The following is a 23,328-nucleotide window of genomic DNA, read 5'->3' on the forward strand; positions in this document are numbered from 1 at the left end:
TTGGAACTTTCTTGGTTACTTTGAGACTGATAATAGCGTAATATTTGTGTAGTCCGAATTGACTCAACCTAGAGGTAGCCATGTACACTATACAGTGGGGGAAAAAAGTATTTAGTCAGCCACCAATTGTGCAAGTTCTCCCACTTAAAAAGATGAGAGAGGCCTGTAATTGTCATCATAGGTACACTTCAACAAAAAATCCAGAAAATCACATTGTAGGATTTTTCTTGAATTTATTTGCAAATTATGGTGGAAAATAAGTATTTGGTCAATAACAAAAGTTTATCTCAATACTTTGTTATATACCCTTTGTTGGCAATGACAGAGGTCAAACATTTTCTGTAAGTCTTCACAAGGTTTTCACACACTGTTGCTGGTATTTTGGCCCATTCCTCCATGCAGATCTCCTCTAGAGCAGTGATGTTTTGGGGCTGTTGCTGGGCAACAAGGACGTTCAACTCCCTCCAAAGATTTTCTATGGGGTTGAGATCTGGAGACTGGCTAGGCCACTCCAGGACCTTGAAATGCTTCTTATGCAGCCCCTCCTTCGTTGCCCGGGCAGTGTGTTTGGGATCATTGTCATGCTGAAAGACCCAGCCACGTTTCATCTTCAATGCCCTTGCTGATGGAAGGAGGTTTTCACTCAAAATCTCACGATACATGGCCCCATTCATTCTTTCCTTTACACGGATCAGTCGTCCTGGTCCCTTTGCAGAAAAACAGCCCCAAAGCATGATGTTTCCACCCCCATGCTTCACAGTAGGTATGGTGTTCTTTGGATGCAACTCAGCATTCTTTGTCCTCCAAACACGACGAGTTGAGTTTTTACCAAAAAAGTTATATTTTGGTTTCATCTGACCATATGAGATTCTCCCAATCTTCTTCTGGATCATCCAAATGCTCTCTAGCAAACTTCAGATGGGCCTGGACATGTACTGGCTTAAGCAGGTGGACATGTCTGGCACTGCAGGATTTGAGTCCCTGGCGGCGTAGTGTGTTACTGATGGTAGGCTTTGTTACTTTGGTCCAAGCTCTCTGCAGGTCATTCAATAGGTCCCCCCGTGTGGTTCTGGGATTTTTGCTCACCGTTCTTGTGATCATTTTGACCCCACGGGGTGAGATCTTGCGTGGAGCCCCAGATCGAGGGAGATTATCAGTGGTCTTGTATGTCTTCCATTTCCTAATAATTGCTCCCACAGTTGATTTCTTCAAACCAAGCTGCGTACCTATTGCAGATTCAGTCTTCCCAGCCTGGTGCAGGTCTACAATTTTGTTTCTGATGTCCTTTGACAGCTCTTTGGTCTTGGCCATAGTGGAGTTTGGAGTGTGACTGTTTGAGGTTGTGGACAGGTGTCTTTTATAATGATAACAAGTTCAAACAGGTACTATTAATACAGGTAACGAGTGGAGGACAGAGGAGCCTCTTAAGGAAGAAGTTACATGTCTGTGAGAGCCAGAAATCTTGCTTGTTTGTAGGTGAACAAATACTTATTTTCCACCATAATTTGCAAAACAATTCATTAAAAATCCTAAAATTTGATTTTCTGGGTTTTTTTTCTCCTAATTTTGTCTGTCATAGTTGAAGTGTACCTATGATGAAAATTACAGGCCTCTCTCATCTTTTTAAGTGGGAGAACTTGCACAATTGGTGGCTGACTAAATACTTTTTTGCCCCACTGTATATACAAAAGTATATGGACACCCCTTCAAATTTCAGCCACACCCGTTGCTGACAGGTGTATAAAATCTAGCACTTGTCTGGAGTGGCCAGACTGGGAAGAGCTTGTGCTGGATGGAAATGTAGATCTCCCTTGTTTCTCATGTTGATGTTGTGCATGTTTGTCCATCTACTCACAGCCACAGACCTGATCAACAACCTCCTCCAGGTGAAGATGAGGAAGCGCTACAGTGTGGACAAGTCTCTCAGTCACCCCTGGCTCCAGGTAACACACCTGGACATTGACTAGGAGGAGCTACCTTCAGTCACACCATGTCCGTCACATCATTTAAATGCAACACATCTCTATGGTGTTCACAGTTCACTCTGTTATAAAAAATATATAAAAAGGACTCACTCCGTCTAAGGATCTATGATAAGCTACTTCTCCTAGGCTTCTTCTTGCAGTTTGCTAATGACAATACACTTAACCTATACGCTTCCCATCCCTTCTCCAGGATTATCAGACGTGGCTGGACCTCCGGGAGTTTGAGACACGCAGAGGGGAGCGCTACATCACCCACGAGAGTGACGACACCCGCTGGGAGGAGTACGCCGACGAGAGAAGCCTGCACTACCCCAAGCACTTCATCATGGCACCCAATCTGGACGACATGGAGGAGGACCCCTAGTGGCCGGGAGGACTGCCTGCAGGATGCACGTGTTTCAGGAGGAGTTCACAGGGCATCCTGGGACTCGGAGTCTCATGGCTAGTGCTTGGGTCCCTGGAACCTGCCACTCCTGGCTGAGACTGTAAGCTTAAACAGGCAGAGATGCATATATTAGCCTACATGTATGGGTATGAAGGTGTAATCGTGCACTACTACATGGAACAGACAGGAGGCGATGCAGTGGACAGGCAGCAGTGGGGTGGTACAGTACCATGACATGGGAACACACGATGGTGTTGTGAGGGAGGGGGTGATGATCGAGTATCTTTAGGTTGTTTTGTTTTCATCACATTCCAGAGACATGGCTTCTTTCTCCGCCGGCTGCCTTCTCTACAAGCCATAATATACAGTGTGTCTCATGAGCCTGAAAGACATACATTACCTTTGTGGGTTGGTTAGATAGGGATTCCCCCAGCAACAGTAATAAACATTTGCACTGCCTTTCAACCCAGAAAAGGGGTTTCTATAAAATATGGTTACTTTAGACCAAATCCTGGAGACCGAGAAACAGTCAAGCTTTTCAGCTTCAATAGCATATTGTTTTAATGTTGTTAGTTTAACATGTGTATTTGAAATCTCGTCACGACTACATTCAATTGTTAGTTTACCATGAGAGTGCTAATTTTGGAAAAACTTTCTTTCTATTGGTTTTATGTAATGCTATTGAACTGGAACACTTAAAGGGATACTTTGGGATTTTTGCAATTAAGTACTTTCCTTCCCAAGAGTCAGATGATCTCGTGGGTACCATTTTTATGTCTCTTCATCAAGCATGAAGGAAGTAAGAGGTATTTTCGCAAGCCAATGCTAACTAGCGTTAGCGGGATATGCCTGGTAGTCTATGGAATCTACTAGCATGCTAGCAGTTACCATAGACTCCCAGTCATTGCGCTAACGCTAGTTAGCAATTGCACTAACAGTAGTTAGCAACTTCCTTCAAACTGCACGCAGAGACATAAAAATGGTACCCACGAGTTAATCTGACAGGGGAAGTAGATAAAGGGCTTAATTGCCAATCTCCTGTAGTATCCTTTTAATACAAAATATGCTAATGTCGTGGATATTCACTCAGTGGCTAGTTTATTAGCTACACCATCCCGTTCACAAAAATGGTTCGCTCCTACAGACAGTGAGTCACGTGGCCGTGACTTGCTATATAAAGCAGGTAGACAGGCATCGAGACATTCAGTTACTATTCGCTTAAACGTTAGAATGGGTAAGACGAGTGACCTAAGCAACTTTGAGTGGGGTATGATTGTCGGTGCCTGGCACGCCTGTTCCGGTATCTCAGAAACGTCCGTTCTCCTGGGCTTTTCACGCACGACAGTGTCTGGGGTTTACTGAGAACGGTAAACGAAAAACATCTAGCCAGCAATAGTCCTGTAGGCGAAAACAGCTCGTTGATGAGCGCTTGAAGGAGAATGGCAAGAATCGTGCAAGCTAACAGGCGGGCCATGAAGAGGCAAATAACGGTGCAGTACAAACAGTGGTGTGCAGAACGGCATCTCGGAACGCACAACACGTCTGTCCTTGTCACGGATGGGCTATTACAGCAGACGACCTCACCGGGTTTCACTCCTATCAGGTAAAAACAATAAGAAGTGGCTTCAGTGGGCACGCGATCACCAACACTGGACAATTGAGGAGTGGAAAAACATCCAACAAATCCCGGTTCCTGTTTCGTCATGTGGATTGCAGAGTCAGGATTTGGCGTAAAAAGCATGAGACCATAGGCCCATCCAGTCTGGTGTCAACAGTAGAGGCTGCTCAATTGGTAACGAGGCACACGTTAGATCCCTTGTTACCAATTGAGCAACGTTTTCATTTCCCAAACAATTCAGGCTGTTCTGGAGACAAAGGTGGTCCGACCCGGTACTAGATGGGTGTACCTTATAAACTGGTCACTGACCACATATATATTTATTTTGCTTATTCGGTGAGATGTTTTTTTGCACTTTTAGGTAACTGTAATCTCTGGCTCCCTTATTGGATGCCTTGAATGATGTTGTGAACCAATCAGCAGCTGCTCCACACGGTCTTATCATCCCTCCTTAGAAAAATGCCAGATAATAAAAAATGAAGCTAACTCAAGCCTGAGAATTCTACCCGTAGAAATATAATTAATAGAAGTAATTCTATTTTTAGGATTCTACCCTTTTTTTAAAAAATATATACAACTACGAACATTCTGGATGTCATCTAAATGGAGTACAGTGCTAAGTGTCAGAAAAACATTGATATGATTGCTCAATGATAACCAAGCCTAGGAAATTGTAGATATTAACTCTCTGCTCTCAGCCATACCGTTAGCTTACAAATGTTATATTTTTTAATGAAGTAAAGATAGTTGATAAATGTTTTTCAAGTACCAAATGTATGATTTTTGTTCAAGAACTGATGGGCCTTCTCAAAGCTTTGCCTTATGTCTTTCCCTTCCTTGTTTCATTACATGACCAATACCTTGTTGTTCCTTATGTCCTTTGTCCTTTTGTGTATGTATGATTGACTGGGTCCACCCAAGGCCAGAACTACTGCTGTACTCCGGTGAGAGGGCTGCAGAGCCAAGTAGTCCAGCAGATTCACCACGGATGCATCCCAAATGGCACCCTATTCCCTATACAGTGCACTAATTCTGACCAGAGCTATTCCCTATATAGGGAATAGAGCACCATTTGGGATGTAGCCAAACGTCTGAGCACAGTGAAAGCATGGGAGGATTCAGAGAAAGCAGCAGAGACATTTACTCCGTACTCTGTAATAATACAATGAATGCAACATGTTTGCTGAAGAGAGAAATCCTAAATGTGTCATAGAGAGAAGAGGGACATGGCTTACCATGCCTGCTGAAGAGAGAAATCCTAAATGTGTCATAGAGAGAAGAAGAGGAACGTGGCTTACCATGCCTTCAATACCGTGTGAGTGCGTGTTACATTTTCTCTGGTGTTTAGAGTGTTTTCCCATCCCAACCTAAATCACGAATTGACCATGTCTCATTGAGTGATGGCCTTAATAACATACAAATCCATCAGAAATAAAATAGTAGGGACTTGTCATGCTCACCGCAGGATACCCAGTTAAAACATACAGTAAACGAGTAAAAAGAATGAATGCAGAATTAATTGACTGTGAAACTGTGCGCCGGGCCAAAAAAAATGCAGATTTTTCTTTTGTGAAAACACCAAGTGACTTAAGTGAGACACCAATATGTTTTCTTCTCCCTCTCCTTACTTTGGTATCAGCCAAATTCGGTCCCAACCCATCACTTTGGACGGTGAAACAACGTTCTGAACTTCGCCATACAGTATACTGTATTTTCAGTATACAAAGTTCATGTAGAAGGGTAATGACTTAAACCTGAGATTCATTTGTAGTTTGTGTTGCCACTGGATTGGCAGATGTCAGTTTTTTCTTTATTTCAATATTGACATATCTAATAAAACATTTTCTCGGAAAGTACTGCAGAGAATGTACTCATTTCATTTGCAGCTCGTTTACATTTGGTCCTAATTTTTTTTAGTTATGTAAGATTACACAGTGTTGAAGACATTAATAACACCTTCCTAATATTCAGTTGCACTCAGAACAGCCTTAATTAGTCAGGGCATGGGCTCTACAAGGTGTCGAAAGTGTTCCACAGGGATGCTGGCCCATGTTCACTCCAATACTTCTCACAGTTGTGTCAAGTTGGCTGGATGTCCTTTGGGTGGTGAACCATACTTGATACACATGGGAAACTGTTGACGATGAAAAAAACAGCATCTTTGCAGTTCTTGACACAAACCGGTGCATCTGGCACCTACTACCATACATACCCTATTCAAAGGCACTTAAATCCTTTGTCTTGGCCATTCATGCTCTTAATGGCACATAGTGCACTATATAGGGTACCATTTGGAAACATAAGAACTGGGTGCTCTTTTTTTATGGCTCTAATCTGTGTAATTAAAACCAAATGTCACAGAGTGCCAGTGGAGCCTGTCACATTTCATTGTGCCATATGTTAGATGAACAGAGCCATTTGTGGCTGGGGAAGAAAATAAATGGCTAACTAGTGCTGTGTAATGATAGCACCACATGTTGAGGCCTACAGAAGGCCCCAGAAAACAAAAAAAATGTCTGTTGCCTTTCTCAGAAATCGACACGTTCCTTCCAAGTATAAATATACTGGATTAAATACCATAAATATTTTCAGTCTTAATCAAATGATCACATAAAAATAAGGAAAATACTCTGTGCATTATGTGATTCCCAGACAAAGATGGTACAGATATATAATATACACAAGAAAAATGTTGTATGATGACTTTTAATCATCAAGACTTTAATATCTTAGCTTCACATTAGCCTCCCTTCAGTAGGACTGGCTGGTTATTTTGGCTACGGTGATAGTCCTGTGTAATAGTCTCTTTTAATTGCTACTGGGGCAGCAAGGGCGAGCCTGTCAGAGCAAAACACAGCATGCTGCGAGTGGCTGACTTGCATCCCAAATGGCACCCTATGCCCTATGTAGTGCACCACCTTTGACCAGGGCTCTGGTCAAAAGTAGTGCACTGCATAGGGAATAGGGTGCCAGTTGGGACACGGCTGCTATCTACGAACGCCACGCTCACCCAATTGGTTCAAGATGTTAAGGCAGCCAGGCACCACGTGGCCCATTAATAGTTTCCTTCCAAAAGACAGGAGCAGAGTGGAGCCGTATTCCTAACGCTTGAAACGCAGTGACCTGGGGTGACGTTCTTCTGACTGAGAACATTTACATTCCGTAACCCCTCTGAATTACATGTTGCTTTAATTAACATATATATATGATAAAGAAAGACATCAGTTGCCATCGTCCCTCAGGGTGCATCATTCCTAGACTTGATTAGCATATAAGCTCAACTTTTCAAACTAAATTCAGACCAACTCCTATTGCTTCCGAAGGTCTTTTGTATATAATCAAGGTGTAGTACTAAATTCATGGGTGCGAATTTTAAGTGCCTTCATAGGCGAGTTCACATTCACAGCCTCTGCAGTGCAGTCTCTGTTGGAACCCATGGTGGGTCTCTGGCTACGCTTTTCACGAGAGGCGTTGGGGCCTTCTTGGGAACCGGGGCCATCTTCTCACCCCCCTCGGACTGCTCAGGCCTGGTGAGCCGACTGTGGTTGAGCATGGTGAAGAACTGGAACCTCTCGCCCATCTTCTGGGGGTTGGTCAGCATGTCACAGCCCTGGATCAGCTCGGCCTTTATAGACGGGTCTGCACATTTCCTCAGCAGAACCTGAAGAGAAACCCAACATTGCAATTGGACAACGCTAATTGAGTAGAGGGCAAAGTAAAACGTTTATCCCAAGTGCTCTTGGAAGCCCCGATCAGCCAGTTGAAAACCATGAATGTCCACTTAACGTATTGCTTTGAAAGAAACTGATGCAAACTTATTTGTGGGTGAATTTGTAACGAAACCAGGACAATAAACAACAACTGTTTTTGTCCTGGTTTTGCTAGGATTCACCCAAGTATGAAATGCTCACTTTGTAAACAAATGTGTTCACAAACAAATGTGTTCCTTGCGCTTTTTGGGCGCAAGGAACATTTCTGGGATCTTTTATTTCAGCTCATGAAACATGGGACCAACACTTTACATGTTGGGTTTATATTTTTGTTCAGTATACAATAGTCACCGTAGCCCCATGTATAAATAAGTGGAATAATGCTGTGTGAACACAGGGTTTCTTCCCACCTGTAAGCTTGTATCGATGCCCATATTTTTCAGACAGACAGGCCCCACGCAGACCACCGTAGCTCTAGCCATCTTAATCAGGCAACTGAAGTCCACGTCAGCAGAGCCAGGCGACGCTAGGACATCATGGAGCTTATGATCTTTGAACCCCTGGGGGTGGGGGACAGGAGAGGTGGTCTGGTGTTATGACAACATGACGCATGACTACAATAGTTTGTTATTGGTGTATTGTTACATTTTCATTTGACTTAATTTGTTATTTTTTATTATTCCAAATCAGGTGCTTCCTTTCACAAGCAACAGCTGATAATATCTTCATGTAGTCACTTGTGACATAAGCGTGAGCCGTCCTGAACCATTGGACGCCTTGTTCACAGATGGGATTGTGCAGTTCCCTGCCACATGTCTTTTGAAGGAGGGGGCCGCTTGTTTGAACCTCCCCCAGCCCCCCTTTTCATCACACAATTTAGTGAGTCCCAGAGCCAGAGAGCCATGCAGTGAGAGCCCACCCCTCTTAATAGGGGCCAGATGAGGCTAGGTTAGTGTGGAGCACGAGGAACAGGACTGGAGGGCAGTTGACCCTGATTTCCGTGTGTCACCAGCAAAGGGCAAGAGAGGCATGTCGGCTTCCTGCATCAGTTTCCTTGTCGATGAGGCTTGTTCGGCTAATCACATTACCATACACACTAAGTCAGAGACACACACAAACCGAGACCGTATTAAAACCTGCTGATAAATGGGCCAAGTTGGAGACATGATGGTACGTACTCTGAACGTGTCCGTCTTGGTCCCGCTGTGCCCGTAGTCTACAATCAGTGCTGCGCCCCCGTCCTCTGAGATCCGATTGGCCAGTTGCTGGACGATGACCCCTCCCTCCGGGCAGACCTCCACGAGCCGTCTCACTTCACCTGCCTAGGAGGTGAGGGGTTTCAGAACAAAAACAAGAGTGGCTCTGCTTACCTCGTCTGTGTGAAGCCCCGGCCAACACACAGAGGCCTGAGAACACACATCATCAATCATACATGGCTTCACTTCCAAATCATCTCCACTAAGCAGCACCGGCTCCAAGCCCCTAGGCAACACAGAACCAAAAGGAGGGGCTTGCCTGGGTGGGATAAGACGCATCCCAAATGGCAAAATATTCACCTATATAGTGCACTAGCCTATGGGCCCTGGTCAAAAGTAGTGCACTATATAGGGAATAGGGTGCGATTTGGGACACACCCTTAGACTAATCGGGGAACACATGTTGATGGGAAAAAGAGACTCAAGTGGAGTATTAAAAGCTATAGGCCTATCTACTTCTAATGGAAACTCCATTAGACCACAGTGATGAAAGAGCGGAGCACCAGAGACGATTATGTACTGCTTTTAACCATGGCGAGCGTAAAGAGAACAGCGTTAAGGTTAATAAACTCTACTACAATATGTGGAACCTGAGATACACATGCCTGTCAGGCACAGGCTGCAGCCATTAGTCGGGATCTCAAACCAGTAAGGGGGTTTCACCCAAGATCACTCATGATGTCAGGCTTTGGCACGCTGTTCAAAGCCCCTGCACTCTTCCAGAGAGACCAGATGAAATAGGTTGGTACTGTATATATTGGATAAACGTGGATAATAAAAGACAGATGCTGGAGAGTCGTCAAACTTTTAAGGAAAAAGGAGTTTGTTTGAGCAATTTGTGGGTGTGTTTGTGTCTATGTACCATAAAACAAAGGCTTAGGCAAAGATATTGAACAGATTTTATTTTTATTATCTTTGTAATTTAATTTCTAAAAAGTGAAAGGCCCAATGCAGCCGTTTTAATCTCAATTTAAAATAATTTCTGGGTCACAAGTGGCTGTTATTGGCAGAGGTTTGGAACTCTCATTTATTGGTCTATTAACTGATACCGCCTGGTGATGTCACCATGCAAGCCAAAACCACACCCATGCAAAACCGGTTAAGTGTGAATTGTATTTTCAACCAGTAACTATCAGCAAATAATATTGATCACATTTCTTCACACTTTTACAGTGTTAGTTTCATCGGCTGTTGTACAATATGATACAAAACTCAAGAAAAACTTAATCAAAAACATGATTTCCTGTGTTTTACAGTTTACATACACCTTACGCCAAATACATATAAAACTCAGTTTATCAACATTTCTGACATTAAATCCTAGTAAAAATTCCATCTTAGATCCTGGTACCTTCAGGAGTTAGGAAATTGCTCCCAATAATGAACCAGACTCTACAATTTTTTTTCTGAGGTCTTGGCTAATTTCTTTTGATTTTCCCATGATGTCAAGCAAAGAGGCACTGAGTTTGAAGTTTGGACTTGAAATACATCCACAGGTACACCTCCAATTGACTCAAATGATGTCAATTAGCCTATCAGAAGCTTCTAAAGCCATGACATCATTTTCTAGAAATTTCCAAGCTGTTTAAAGGCACAGTACACTTAGTGAATGTAAACTTCTGACCCACTCGAATTGTGATACAGTGAATTATAAGTGAAATAATATGTCTGTAAACAATTGTTTGAAAAATTACTTGTGTCATGCACAAAGTAGATGTCCTAACCGACTTGCAAAAACTATAGTTCGTTAACAAGAAATTAGTGGAGTGGTTGAAAAAAATAGTTTTAATGACTCCCACCTAAGTGTATGTAAACTTCCGACTTCAACTGTATATACACAGAGTGTACAAAACATTAGAAACACCTGCTCTTTCCATGACAGACTGACCAGGTGAAAGCTATGACCCCTTAATGTCACATGTTAAATCCACTTCAATAAGTGTAGATGAAGGGGAGGAGATAAGTTAAAGAAGAATTTTTAAGCCTTGAGACAATTGACATGAATTGGCATTGGATTGTGTGCCATTCAGAGGGTGAATGAGAAAGTAAAAATATTTAAGTGTCTTTGAACAGAGTATCGTAGTAGGCACATCGGTTTGTGTCAAGAACTGCAACGCTTTTTTTCCCCCCACACTCAACAGTTTCTTGCGTCTCTCAAGTATGGTCTAACTTGACACAACTGTGGGAAGCATTGGAGTCAACATCCGTGTGGCCAGCATCCGTGTGGAACACTTTCGAAACCTCGTAGAGTCCATGCGCCGATGAATTGAGGCTGTTCTGAGGGGGGAAAAAAGGGGAGTGCAACTCAAAATTAGGAAGGTTTTAATACGGTTTTGTTCACTTAGTGTCCATTTCCACACTATGAGGTTGAAATAATACTGTGAAATTGATGATAATGCACTTGTATTGTAAGGCTTGTTTGAAAAGACACTTGAAATTTCAGCCTGTTTTGGTGGTATGGAGTTTTGGCCTGCCTGGTGACATCCCATCCCCACTCAGACCACTCCCACAGTCCCACCTTTCTAGCTTGCTTGAGAAATTGTTCTTTCCTAAGAAGCATTTTTGTTTCTTTTTGACAATTTTAATTGAAAACAACCACAGTAAGGTTCTTTAATTGTTACACAGAAATGATTGGATATTGACATTAAAAAATGTAATAAAAACAGCTGCAATCATCAACACGCAGCACTCACCTGTATGAGCTGAGGAGAGGCAAGAGTGGGTGCTGGCACTATGACAAACCTCAGCTCGCCTGGCTCGTCTAAGTCAATATCCACCATCACCTCCCTCCAGCCCTTTGTTCTCTGTGCCCACGTCACAATCAATGCACAACGCAACGGATCAAATGGCACTTTACAATTCATGTTTTTCCAAAGACTTGTGATCTGTTATCAAGATCTATACGTCTAATCCAAATAGCTGATAAAGTAAATGTACCTGGAATTTGTGGATGGGTAAGGCATCAAAGAACTCATGAAGCCTGTATGAAAGAAAAAAAAAAGTGCCAGTCAATAACAAATTCACACCCAGTAAATTAAACTCTTACCATAGTCATTTGGCTAAGTATTAGAAAATGCATCATTAGTCTCCAGCCAAGTTTCCATACTACGTCTACCTCTAGACACGTAATCCAACATGACATTAACTACAATTACCCCATTTAAAACTATAGATTACTACCTCTGGGGACGTCATCCAGGTTGCGGCACCAGGAGATGGGGAGGCCTGTGGTGGTGGTCCCCTGGCGGTACACAGGCTCATCCTTCCTGGCCCACCCCTGGCTCTGGTCCCTCGTCAGAGCCTGGCTCAGTTTCGAACTCACCTCCACAAGGTGCACTGAGACAGCAGCCCCACGCAGCTGACTGATGACCTGGACAACACAGACAGACAGCATATTGTTTAGCAGTTTAGCTTATTAGATTGATGGACTAAATGTGGAAATTGCTCCCTCCACTGGTCATATATTGAACTCACATGAATACGGTCTGTTTACAAAGCATTTGGCCATGTAGTAGTAGGACATAGCATCACGAGACTGGGCATACAGTTCCAGTCCAAAGTTTGAACACATCTACTCTTTCAAGGTTTTTTCTTTATTAAAAAAAAAAAAATCTACATTGTAGAATAGTGAAGACATGACAACTATGAAATAACACATATGGAATAATGTAGTAAGCAAAAAATGTGTTAAATCAAAATATATTTGAGATTCTTCAAAGAAGCCACCCTTTTCTCTCAACCAGTTTCATGAGGAATAATTTCCCAACTTCCTTGAAGGAGTTCGCAAATATGCTGAGAACTTGTTAGCTGCTTTTCCTTCACTCTGCGGTCCAACTCATCCCATTTAGATTCCCACCGTACCTTCTCCGCTATGCAATCTTGTTTCCGAGCTGGTCATGGGTACACCTCAGCCACGCTCAAGGTCCTAAACCGCCATCGATGAGAGACAATACTGTGCAGCTGTATTCATCAACCTGGCCAAGGCTTTCGACTCTGTCAATCACCACATTCTTATCAGCAGACTCAACAGCCTTGGTTTCTCAAATGACTGCCTCGCCTGGTTCACCAACTACTTCTCTGATAGAGTTCAGTGTGTCAAATCGGAGGGCCTGTTTTCCGGACCTCTGGCAGTCTCTATGGGGGTGCCACAGGGTTCAATCCTCGGGCCAACTCTTTTCTCTGTATACATCAATGATGTCACTCTTGCTGCTGGCGATTCTCTGATCCACCTCTACCCAGACAACACCATTTTGTAAACTTCTGGCCCTTCTTTGGACACTGTGTTAAATAACCTCCAGACGAGCGTCAATGCCATACAACTCTCCTTCCGTGGCCTCCAACTGCTCTTAAATGCAAGCAAAACTAAATGCATGCTCTTCAACCGATCGCTGCCCACACCTACCCGACCGTCCAGCATCACTACTCTGGACGGTTCTGACTTAGAATATGTGGACAACTACAAATACCTAGGTGTCTGGTTAGACTGTAAACTCTCCTTCCAGACTCACATTAAGCATCTCCAATCCTAAATTAAACATAGAATCGGCTTCCTATTTCGCAACAAAGCATGCCTTCACTCACGCTGCCAAACATACCGTAATAAAACTGACTATCCTACCGATCCTTAACTTTGGCGATGTCATTTACAAAATAGCCTCCAACACTCAGCAAATTGGATGCAGTCTATCACAGTGCCATCCGTTTTGTTACCAAAGCCCCATATACTACCCACCACTGCGACCTGTATGCACTCGTTGGCTGGCCCTCGCTTCCTATCCGTCGCCAAACCCACTGGCTCCAGGTCATCTATAAGTCGTTTCTGGGTAAAGCCCCACCTTATCTCAGCTTACTGGTCACCATAGCAGCACCCACCCGCAGCACATGCTCCAGTAGGTATATTTCATTGGTCACCCCCAAAGCCAATTCCGCCTTTCCTTCCAGTTCTTTGCTGCCAATGACTGGAACAAACTGCAAAAATTACTGAAGCTGGAGACTCATATCTCCCTCACTAGCTTTAAGCACCAGCTGTCAGAGCAGCTCACAGATCACCTGCACCTGTACATAGCCAATCTGTAAATAGCCCATCCAACTACCTCATCACCATATTGTTATTTATTTTGCTCCTTTGCACCCCAGTACCGCTACTTGCACACTCATCTTCTGCACATCTATCACCCCAGTGTTTAATTTGGAGATACTGTAATAATTTCGCCACTATGGCCTATTTATTACCTCACTCAAAAAGTGCTTGTACATCCGCCTTCTTACGCCAACAACATTTCTGATTGGACAGTATTTGGGTTAGTTTGTTTTGCATGGCGTGGTGCCCCGGGTGAGTGAGAGTTCACTTCAGATAAATGGAATGGTTTATGTGCAAACTATCTCGCCCATTCTTTGCAAAACCGGTAACAAAACTTTTGATTGGATGAAATTGACTTGTGAACTTTGAACTTTAGTTCAAACAGTCCTGTTTGATACATATAAATCAGAAATATAATCCAGAAAATCCTATACACTACTAGTCATGTGGATTTGGATAACAAAATAAAACACACGAATATTGTTCTGAAATCAAGCTGGATATGAAGATCACAAATAATTGCTTTCGACGATAGGTAAAGGCAGTTACTGTACACACTTTCCTTCCAGGTCCTGTCATTTTTCTACATGCTGCTTTCAGCATGGCACCGAAAGGAAAGAACCGTAAGGCATTAGCCAAAACACATTTTGTAAATGTAAAGGACGAGTTTGAAAATGACAACGATGGAGATGAGGAAGAAGAAACCAATGGAGATGGTCCTCAACCGGACGACGAATTTAATTTGGACGAGGTTTTACGTTTGGGTGGAACCCGAGTAAGTAACGTTATTTGAGGCTAGCACCTCATGCTAACTAGCACATTTATCCTGCAGCTACCACTAAACACGTGCCATTTTCTCCCAAAATATCGAATAAACTGTTTGTTCAACTGTTCATGCTTTCTGTATTTGTTCGACTTTGCTACGCTTTATCTGGCATTGTTAGTAGTTATTGACGATGATGCTAGGTAGCTAACTTAGCTAGCTAGCTAGTTGCCTTGAAACCCGACGATTAATTGCATTGAATTCCACGTCGTGCAAAAATGAGTGTTAGGATCTGGAAAGTTTCTTCTCACGACCTCTACACGCCAGTATGTTGAATAAATATACATTTAAACATACTCTACCGGTTGTTACGGATGTTGGTCTTTTGACGGTAGGAATGCAAGACACTATATCCACAGGAATGTATAATTAAATCACCGTATCAAAGCGCTCATTGTACGTTCAGATTAATATCCCCTGAAGCATTCGCAGAACCATGTAAACATGTGCACAAGTTCGGCACCTATACATGTTTGGCCTGCATGTATTATCATTTTGTGAGCATGCTTCAGGTTATAGAACTCTGGACGCACAACCGGTTGTGGATTTAATTGTGACTTAACGTTACCTGTGGATATATTGTATCACAGAGGACCAACTGAACGGACAACTGTTAACTGAGTTAAAATATAATTGTACTCATTCTGGCTTGTTAGCGGTCTGTGAGATTCAAACGTAAATGTCTGCTCGATGTAGAATTCAATACAATTCAACGTCGGGTTTCCAGGCAAGGTACGATATAACTAACGTTAGCTGCTTGCAAGTGGTTGTACTTGGTAATGTTCACAGACAAGTCATGACTGTTCAATCACCTCTTTTTCTCTTGGCTTTTTTTTCTTGTGCTGGGGTAGGCTGACTTTGCCCTGCTTGACGCAATCATTGATGAGAACGAGCTGATCGACGGTGGAAAGAAAGGAGCCATAGATGACCTGGAACCTGGCGAGTTGGAGACATTCATCACCAAGCTGGGCATCCGCTCATACAAAGACCAACAGATTGTCCCAGATGAGCCTACAGAGGAAGAAGGCAGAGGAGAGCAAAAAGGCTGATGCCAAGAAAGCCAAGTCCGGTGATCAGAAGCACAAACCAGAGCCTAAAGGCAAGGACCTGCCTGCCACATCAACAGTGGAGACAAAGAATAAGAAAAATAAAGAGACAGCAAAAACCAGCGTCGCAGCCACTGGAAAGAAAGCTAAACTAAATGCCAACTTATTTGAGTTTCAGCCGAGGCAGCTGCTTCTGATCAAACCAGGTGGCAAGTGGTTTGACCTGGAGTACACTGCAGAGGGTACCTCTAACCCACAGGATGAGTCTCAAGTCTCCCAGTACAAGGCCCTGGCTATAAAGCTGTTTGAGGCTGAGACAGGGCTCTACAAGAGCAAGAAGAACATGCAGAAGGGGGCCAACTCAGCCTGGATGAAAAATGTGGTCTCCGCAGGCACGCTGGCTGACAGGATGGCAGCCATGACAGTTCTGATACAGGATGCCCCGGTACAGAGCATAGAGCATGTGGAGAACCTGGTCTCCATGGTGAAGAAGAAGGGTAGTCGCAGACAGGGGCTGATGGCTCTGGACACTCTCCGAGAGCTCTTCATGTCTGACCTGCTGCCAGTGAACCGCAAGCTCAGGACCTTCGCCCAGCATCCCTTTGACAAGCTGGAGCAGAAGGCGAGCGGGAACAAGGACGCGCGCGACCGCCGCCTCGTCCTGTGGTACTTTGAGCACCTTCTGAAGTACCACGTGGCCGAGTTCGTGGTGGCCCTGGACGAACTCGCCCACGACACGGTGGCAACCACCAAGGCCAAGTCTCTGGCCACTGCCCACGAGCTGCTGCTCAACCGGCCCGAACAGGAGAGGGCCCTTCTCATCCAGGTGGTCAACAAGCTGGGAGACCCTGAGTACAAGACAGCAGCCAAGGCCTCGTACCTGCTGGAGACCCTGCTGCACAAGCACCCCAACATGAAGGCGGTGGTGTGCAGCGAGGTGGAGCGCCTTATGTTCAGGCCCAACATCAACCTGAAGGCCCAGTACTACGCCGTGTGCTTCCTCAACCAGGTGCTGCTGAGCCACGACGAGGCCGAGCTGGCCAGCAAACTCATCTCCATCTACTTCTCCTTCTTCCGAGCCTGCATTAAGAAGAAGGATGTGGAGTCCAAGATGCTAAGCGCCCTGCTGTCGGGCGTGAACAGGGCCTATCCCTACGCCAAGGCCGGGGACGAAAAGGTGAAGGAGCAGCTGGACACGCTGTTTAAAGTAGTGCACCTGGCAAAGTTCAACACTGCCGTCCAGGCTCTCATGCTGCTCTTCCAGGTGATGGACTCTCAGCAGATCGTCTCAGACCGCTACTATGTGGCTCTCTACAGGTAAACTGCACTTCTAGACTTGCTGGTGTGACTTGCTGGTGTGATCAAGAAGAATGGCTGTATGTTGTATCAAATCCTGTCCCCAAAAAATGTGAATTTGTTTGCTGTCTGTCTCTCTTTTATAGTCCCTAGCACAAGGTGCACCTCTGTAATGATCATGCTGTTTAATCATCTTCTTGATATGACACACCTGTCAGGTAAATCAATTATCTTGGCAAAGGAGAAATGCTCACAGGGATGTAAACATATTTTTGCACAAAATCTGAGCGAAATAAGCTTTTCTGTGCATATGGAACATTTCTGAGATCTTTTGTTTGACATTTGAGTCATTTAGGAGACACTTATCCAGAGTGACTTACAGCAGTGAGTGCTTGCATTTTTGTTATTTTTCGTACTGGTCCCCTGTGGGAATCAAACCCACAATCCTGGCGTTGCAAGCGCCATGCTCTACCAACTCAGCTCATGAAACATGGGACCAACCCTTTACATGTTGCGTTTTATATTTTTGTTTAGTATACAATGATCATGCTGCTTGATTGACGCATCTATGTTTTCTGGTTTACAGGAAGCTCATGGACCCAGGTCTGACTCTGTGCTCCAGGCAGAGTATGTTCCTCAACCTGCTGTACAAGTCTCTGAAGGCAGACATCGTCCTGCGGCGGGTCAAAGGCTTTGTGAAGAGGCTGCTGCAGGTCAGCTGTGAGCAGAACCCTACATTTGCCTGTGGGGCTCTCTTCCTTGTATCAGAGGTCATGAAGGTCAAACCAGGCCTCAAGCTGCTGCTGCAGGAGTGTGGGGTAAGGCCAAGCTCAATGACATCAGAATAAAGTACTAGTTATTTTCATATTGTGCACAATCACATAATGGAACTCTTGGGGAAAGTTTCCCAGGCACAGTCTAACACTAGTCCAGGACTAGACTTCATCTATATTTGGGAAACCAGCCATTAGATTCATTTATTCTGAAGATTTTTGTCATCATGTCACTTGATCTCGCATATTATGATTTTATTGCAGGATGGTGAAGAGGAGAATTTCAAAGATCTTAAGGAAGAAGAAGAGGATGATGAGGAGAGGTTTGTAGATGCAGATAAGGTGGAGGAAGGACAGCGTGAGATCATTCCGAAACCCACTGCATCGTCGTGGGTACATCACCAAAACATTGAAGGTGAGATTTATTATTAAGACCACCCCCTTAACATTATTTTCAATTCACATATTTGGGGAAATCCTACACCCAGATACTTATAAATGCATTTATTATTGTGGGGTAGCCTAGTGGTTCGAGCATTGGACTAGTAACCGAAAGGTTTCATGTTCTAATCCCCGAGCTGACAAGGTAAAAATCTGTCGTTCTGCCCCTGAACAGGCACTGTTCCTAGGCCGTCATTGAAAATAAGAATTTGTTCTTAACTGACTTGCCTAGTTAAATAAAGGTAAAATAAATCAAATAAAACTGTAAACATTTGTGTTGTAATGTAAGTATAATTATGTTTTGATTGTGACTCCTGTATATTCAGTGGTCACCTTTCCCCCTCTTCATGCATACTCGTTCTTTTGTTGTCCAGGTGGGAAGAGTATGGATACCTACGACCCGTTACATAGAAACCCACTATTCTGTGGGGCTGACCACACCACGTTATGGGAGCTGCACAGGGTGAGCCTCATGACAATATTGGGCGCATCCCAGGTGGAACCCTTTTCCCCATATAGTGCACTACTTTTGACCAGGGCCCATATTGCACTCGATAATAGGGCGCCATTTGGGACGCCGTCAGTTGTGTGACGAGAGAAAGGTGCTCTGTGTTACGGGCTTGCTTGAGAAAAGGTGATGTACCATAGGAGAATCCACTTATGTTGTTGTTTTACATCTTGTCTTTCCCCCTCAGCTCTCTGCACATTTCCACCCATCAGTGTCACTGTTCGCCAAGACAATCCTACAGGTAAAATGAACTTTTAAAATATATATATATGTTTGGGGAAACTTTGTGCTTATTACCAAAAAATTAATACAAAGAAGTTGGCTGTGTAGCAATGGGCCCAAGTGGGTATCAGGGCTAGCCCTCACTATCCTTCTGACTCCCACTTGAGTTTTTCTGTGTTTAATTCATCCCTTTCCCCTCTGCATCATGTCCCCAGGGAGAGTTCATCAACTACACAGGCGACCCTCTCCAGGACTTCACTCTCAGCAAGTTCTTGGATCGCTTCGTCTTCAGGAATCCCAAGCAACTGAAGGGCAAACGTAATATTTCCAACATTTTCAGTTGCCTTTTTCTCTCAGTCCACCAGAAATGCATTTCATTGCCCGGTTCACATTATTAGTCAACTGTCTGGTCTCAGTTCATTCCCCAAATCAGTTATTCACCCTACCTTTTCGTCTTGGTTGAAACTGTTTTCATCTCAATCATTCACAGAAAACACAGACGCTACAGTTATGCAGCCCAAACAGAAGCTGACCATGAATAACATCCACAATTTACCTGGTGAGTGTGTCTTTTGAATCACTATAAAGGATGATAAAGGGGTCACTTTATTGAGCAGAAGTAAGGCAAGTCTTCTTTCTCCCATCTCTCAGTGAACTGTGAGGAGTTCCTGTCCAATAAGGAGAGTCAGATTCCTGTGGATGAGGTCTTCTTCTATCGGTGAGTAACTATGATTATATAGACGGACCTTTTGAGTAACACTGTCAGATTAAAAAATATATGTATATATTGTGAATAAGGCAGCAAAGAAAATGTAATGGTCCATTGTTTGAGTGACTCGTTCTGGACTGTCTTTAAATGCCCCGTTCCCCACGCTAGGTTCTTCAAGAAACGAGAAGCGGAGAAGGCACTGCGTCGGCCACGAGGAGATGGAGATAACGAGAGTGTGGAGGACGTGGACGATGATGAGTTTGAGACTCTGCTCGGTAAGTTCAAGGACTCTGAAATAAACTGTTATTGGCCAAAATTCAGGAAATGGGTCAATGTATATCAGACTTCAGGCTCATCTTTGGTTGACTCATTTTTGGTTGCCTTCTCGCCCTGTCCAGATTCATACGAGGGAGACAGTTACTTCACTGACTTGCCAATTGATGAAACAGACCTGGACTTTGCAGGGTGAGTACAAGTTTGATAAAGCTTTGCATTCAGATATCATCAGTGATTCATGTGTACACCTATCAAACATGGCATTGAAATGGTTCCCAGTGATTTTTATTTCATTTTTTATACTGAATGATATATCTGACATTTTGTTTGTGCATGTTGCAGCAATGTTAAGACCAAATCTAAGAAGGGGAAGAAGGGTGGGGATGAGGATGAGTCGGACCTGGATGATGACTTGGATGGTGATCTGGATGATGAGGAGGTGTCCCTTGGCAGTATGGACGAGGAGGACTTTGGAGATGAACTGGAGGAGGAGGGAGGGGCCTTCATGGACCCCGCTGGGGAGGATGATGATGAGGAAGGTATGTTTATGTCCCAATATCTCTCCTTCCTCCCAAAGTGTGCAATTGTTCACTTCCCTTGACTAGTTTGAAATGAAATGACTGGTTTATGAAATGTGGTGGAAAGTCCCACTAGCCCATGCCTCCACGAGTGTAGACTTTACTCTAATTTCTTGTCTCTTTCAGTTCCAGAACTTGATGATGGTGATTTTGCTTTTGGCGGTAATTTTAAGTCAATTTTCTTAACATAAATTACTTTCAAAAGGGCATAATTGTGAATGGATATTTAAAAAGTTGACTCTTCAAAAATATTGTTTTCCCCTCAAGATTCTGACGATGAGATGGAGGTTCCAAACATCACTCCAGGTTCTAAAAAGAGCAAGAGGAAGGCATCAGAGGATCTTAACTACACTGGGTCTCTAGGTTAGTAGCTGGGCCTCTATGTGTACTGTTGAACTGCTCTGAGTCTCATTTAGAAGTGTAGAATCTTATCTGACATGTCAACATTCTTCCATTTGTAGGTTCCAAACCAGGGAAGAAACACAAAGGAAAGGACACAGCCATGTTTGCATCTGCTGAAGAGGTGAGATGGTCATGCCTATCATATTTCTCATATCTCCCAATGTTAAGTTGGCGCGCTGATGGCTATCCTATTACGGTTATGCTACCCGTCAGTCTGTTGAACAGTTTCTTGTAATGAAACTAAAAGGATATCACGGAATGCTAAATGTCTATTTAATTTTTTCCCAGTTTGGATTTATGTTGGATGAAAATGCTGGCTCAAAGTTTGACAACATTGGCATGAATGCCATGGCCAACAAAGACAAAGCAGGTAAGCCTTGGCTTAAATACGGTCTATTAAACATGTCTTATTGAATACTACAGTTAGTGTCACCTGACAGAAGAAGAAAAAAGCCAAATTGTATAAATGACTTTACTCAGTTGGCTAGATACTAGCTTAACTACAGCATATCCACATGGAGTGTCAGTAACTTCACAGCAGTTTGGCGCACACTCAGTCACTAGTGTTCCTGTCAAAGTTGCACAAAATAGATAGCTCCATCATGCTTGAGAGATTAACAGTTAACCAACCCTAAGACAGTACTGAATTCAGTTCACGTCAGGGTACATTTCATATCAAACAGGTTGTTGAATACAGTAGATGACCAAACTTTCGTAGAGGATGCAGAGTAAGTTGCTCTTCTCCCCCAGGTGTCAGGCAGCTCAAGTGGGAGGCCCAGAGAGACGATTGGGTCCGAGGCAGAGATGTCAAGACCCTACGGAAGAAGAAGGCCATGTTTAACAAGAAGAAACAGTTTGGCAAGCAACCGTTTGGCAAATCAAGGACTGGCAGAAATACTTTCAAGAAGTAGTAATCATTTCTGAACCTAAGATCACTTAAGTTTGTGTTCATGCTCTACGCCTTCTTGGAACAATCTTTCAAGGTCTTGCTCTCGAATCCCATAAACCCTGGGATATTCACTGTACAGACAACGTGATGGTTAGGCTGCATTCACACAGGCAGCCGAATTCAGATTTTTTTTACACTAATTGGTCTGTTGACTAATCCGCTCTGAAAGATTTGATGTGATTGGTCAAAAGACAAATTAATGGGGGGGTCAGAATTAGGCTGGCTGTGTGAATGCAGCCTAACACTATTATTCTGTCTCCAGTTTATTAAAGTCCAACGAATATGCCAGGGTTAATGGGATTTGAGAGCAAGTGGGTGACATGCCAGGGGTGTGTTCATTAGTGCAAACTGTATTGCCTTTATCTATACCTGTTGACAGTTCCTGGTTTGTTCTACCGATCATTGGATAAACTACTTAATGCCTGTGTAAAATTACGTAGGCTGTGTTTACACAGGCAGCCCAATTCTGATAATTTTTCCACTAATTGAACTATTGACCAATCAGATCAGCTCTTACCCATAATTGGGCTGTCATGCTTTGAAGTTACCTTGGGCTGCCTGTGTAAACAGCCATATTCTCTGTATTGACATTTCAACTCTGTTCAATATTTTGTATAGGTTTATACTAGGTAAATACAAAATGAAATCATTAGCATACTATGTCTGGTCGTAATAATTGTAACTGGAGATTAAATGTTTTTAATATTTGGTGCCGATTTTATTGCTGTGCAGTTTGGAATTGGAATGATTCTTCAAGTTTGTATGTTTTGAACTGTCTATAGCCCGTACCCTCCAGAACAGCGAGAAGCATGTTGTTCATACTGTTTCTGAAATAAAAATAAATACATTTTTTGTTACAAAGCAATGGTGTACATAGCCCAAGATGGTCAGTGTACATGGCAAATGTAATTTCTATATAAAATGTAAATGTTACCATGACTTGTGTACATCTTGTAATAAAAAAGACCACAAGCACCCAGCACACCTGTCACTTCAAGTAGTACTACTACTTTGAACAGTCTCTTTGCTAACAGTGCCAAAGGGTCTGGGCCACTTAGGCTTTGTGAGGTTCTCCGTCTTTCCAATCACAATGCCTTCAATCGGAGGTCCAACTCGGCGGAAAATCTGTCTCCCAGCAGTTGGCGTTGTTTCGCCCACCAAGCAAGGATTTTTGTATAGAGGCTACATGAAGTTTATTTGATCGAATACAAGTTCCGAAATGTTACGTTAAGAGTGTACTGATCTATGTAGGATACGTGACATCACGGCAA

General features: G+C 43.4%; 2 protein-coding genes and 1 pseudogene across 7 annotated transcripts in view; 2 read left to right on the forward strand and 1 right to left on the reverse strand.

Moving 5' to 3' along the window:
- The window catches only part of LOC123994887 (serine/threonine-protein kinase D3-like), a 53,796-nt gene extending 47,952 nt beyond the window's left edge, over nucleotides 1-5,844 (forward strand). For all 6 annotated transcript variants that reach the window (XM_046297958.1, XM_046297960.1, XM_046297961.1 and 3 more), the window contains 2 exons: nucleotides 1,858-1,943; nucleotides 2,176-5,844. In XM_046297958.1, coding sequence (XP_046153914.1) covers nucleotides 1,858-1,943; nucleotides 2,176-2,349 — 260 coding nt within the window. In that variant the 3' untranslated portion in view covers nucleotides 2,350-5,844. The remainder of the gene's footprint in view (nucleotides 1-1,857; nucleotides 1,944-2,175) is intronic.
- A 1,300-nt stretch (nucleotides 5,845-7,144) lies between these two features.
- On the reverse strand, nucleotides 7,145-13,877 carry LOC123994890 (annotated as a pseudogene).
- A 263-nt stretch (nucleotides 13,878-14,140) lies between these two features.
- On the forward strand, nucleotides 14,141-23,039 carry cebpz (CCAAT enhancer binding protein zeta). Its single transcript, XM_046297964.1, is given in 19 exon segments — nucleotides 14,141-14,286; nucleotides 14,604-14,809; nucleotides 15,709-15,870; nucleotides 15,872-17,220; nucleotides 17,786-18,017; nucleotides 18,237-18,387; nucleotides 18,788-18,876; nucleotides 19,109-19,162; nucleotides 19,359-19,461; nucleotides 19,634-19,702; nucleotides 19,795-19,861; nucleotides 20,021-20,127; nucleotides 20,251-20,317; nucleotides 20,471-20,667; nucleotides 20,833-20,868; nucleotides 20,974-21,069; nucleotides 21,168-21,229; nucleotides 21,397-21,478; nucleotides 21,859-23,039. Coding segments are annotated over 18 exon segments (3,258 nt in total). The 5' UTR covers nucleotides 14,141-14,286; nucleotides 14,604-14,635; the 3' UTR covers nucleotides 22,020-23,039.
- Nucleotides 23,040-23,328: the final 289 nt, after the last annotated feature.

This window comes from Oncorhynchus gorbuscha, linkage group LG14, assembly GCF_021184085.1.
Source record: "Oncorhynchus gorbuscha isolate QuinsamMale2020 ecotype Even-year linkage group LG14, OgorEven_v1.0, whole genome shotgun sequence".
In the NCBI taxonomy this organism is placed as follows: domain Eukaryota; kingdom Metazoa; phylum Chordata; class Actinopteri; order Salmoniformes; family Salmonidae; genus Oncorhynchus; species Oncorhynchus gorbuscha.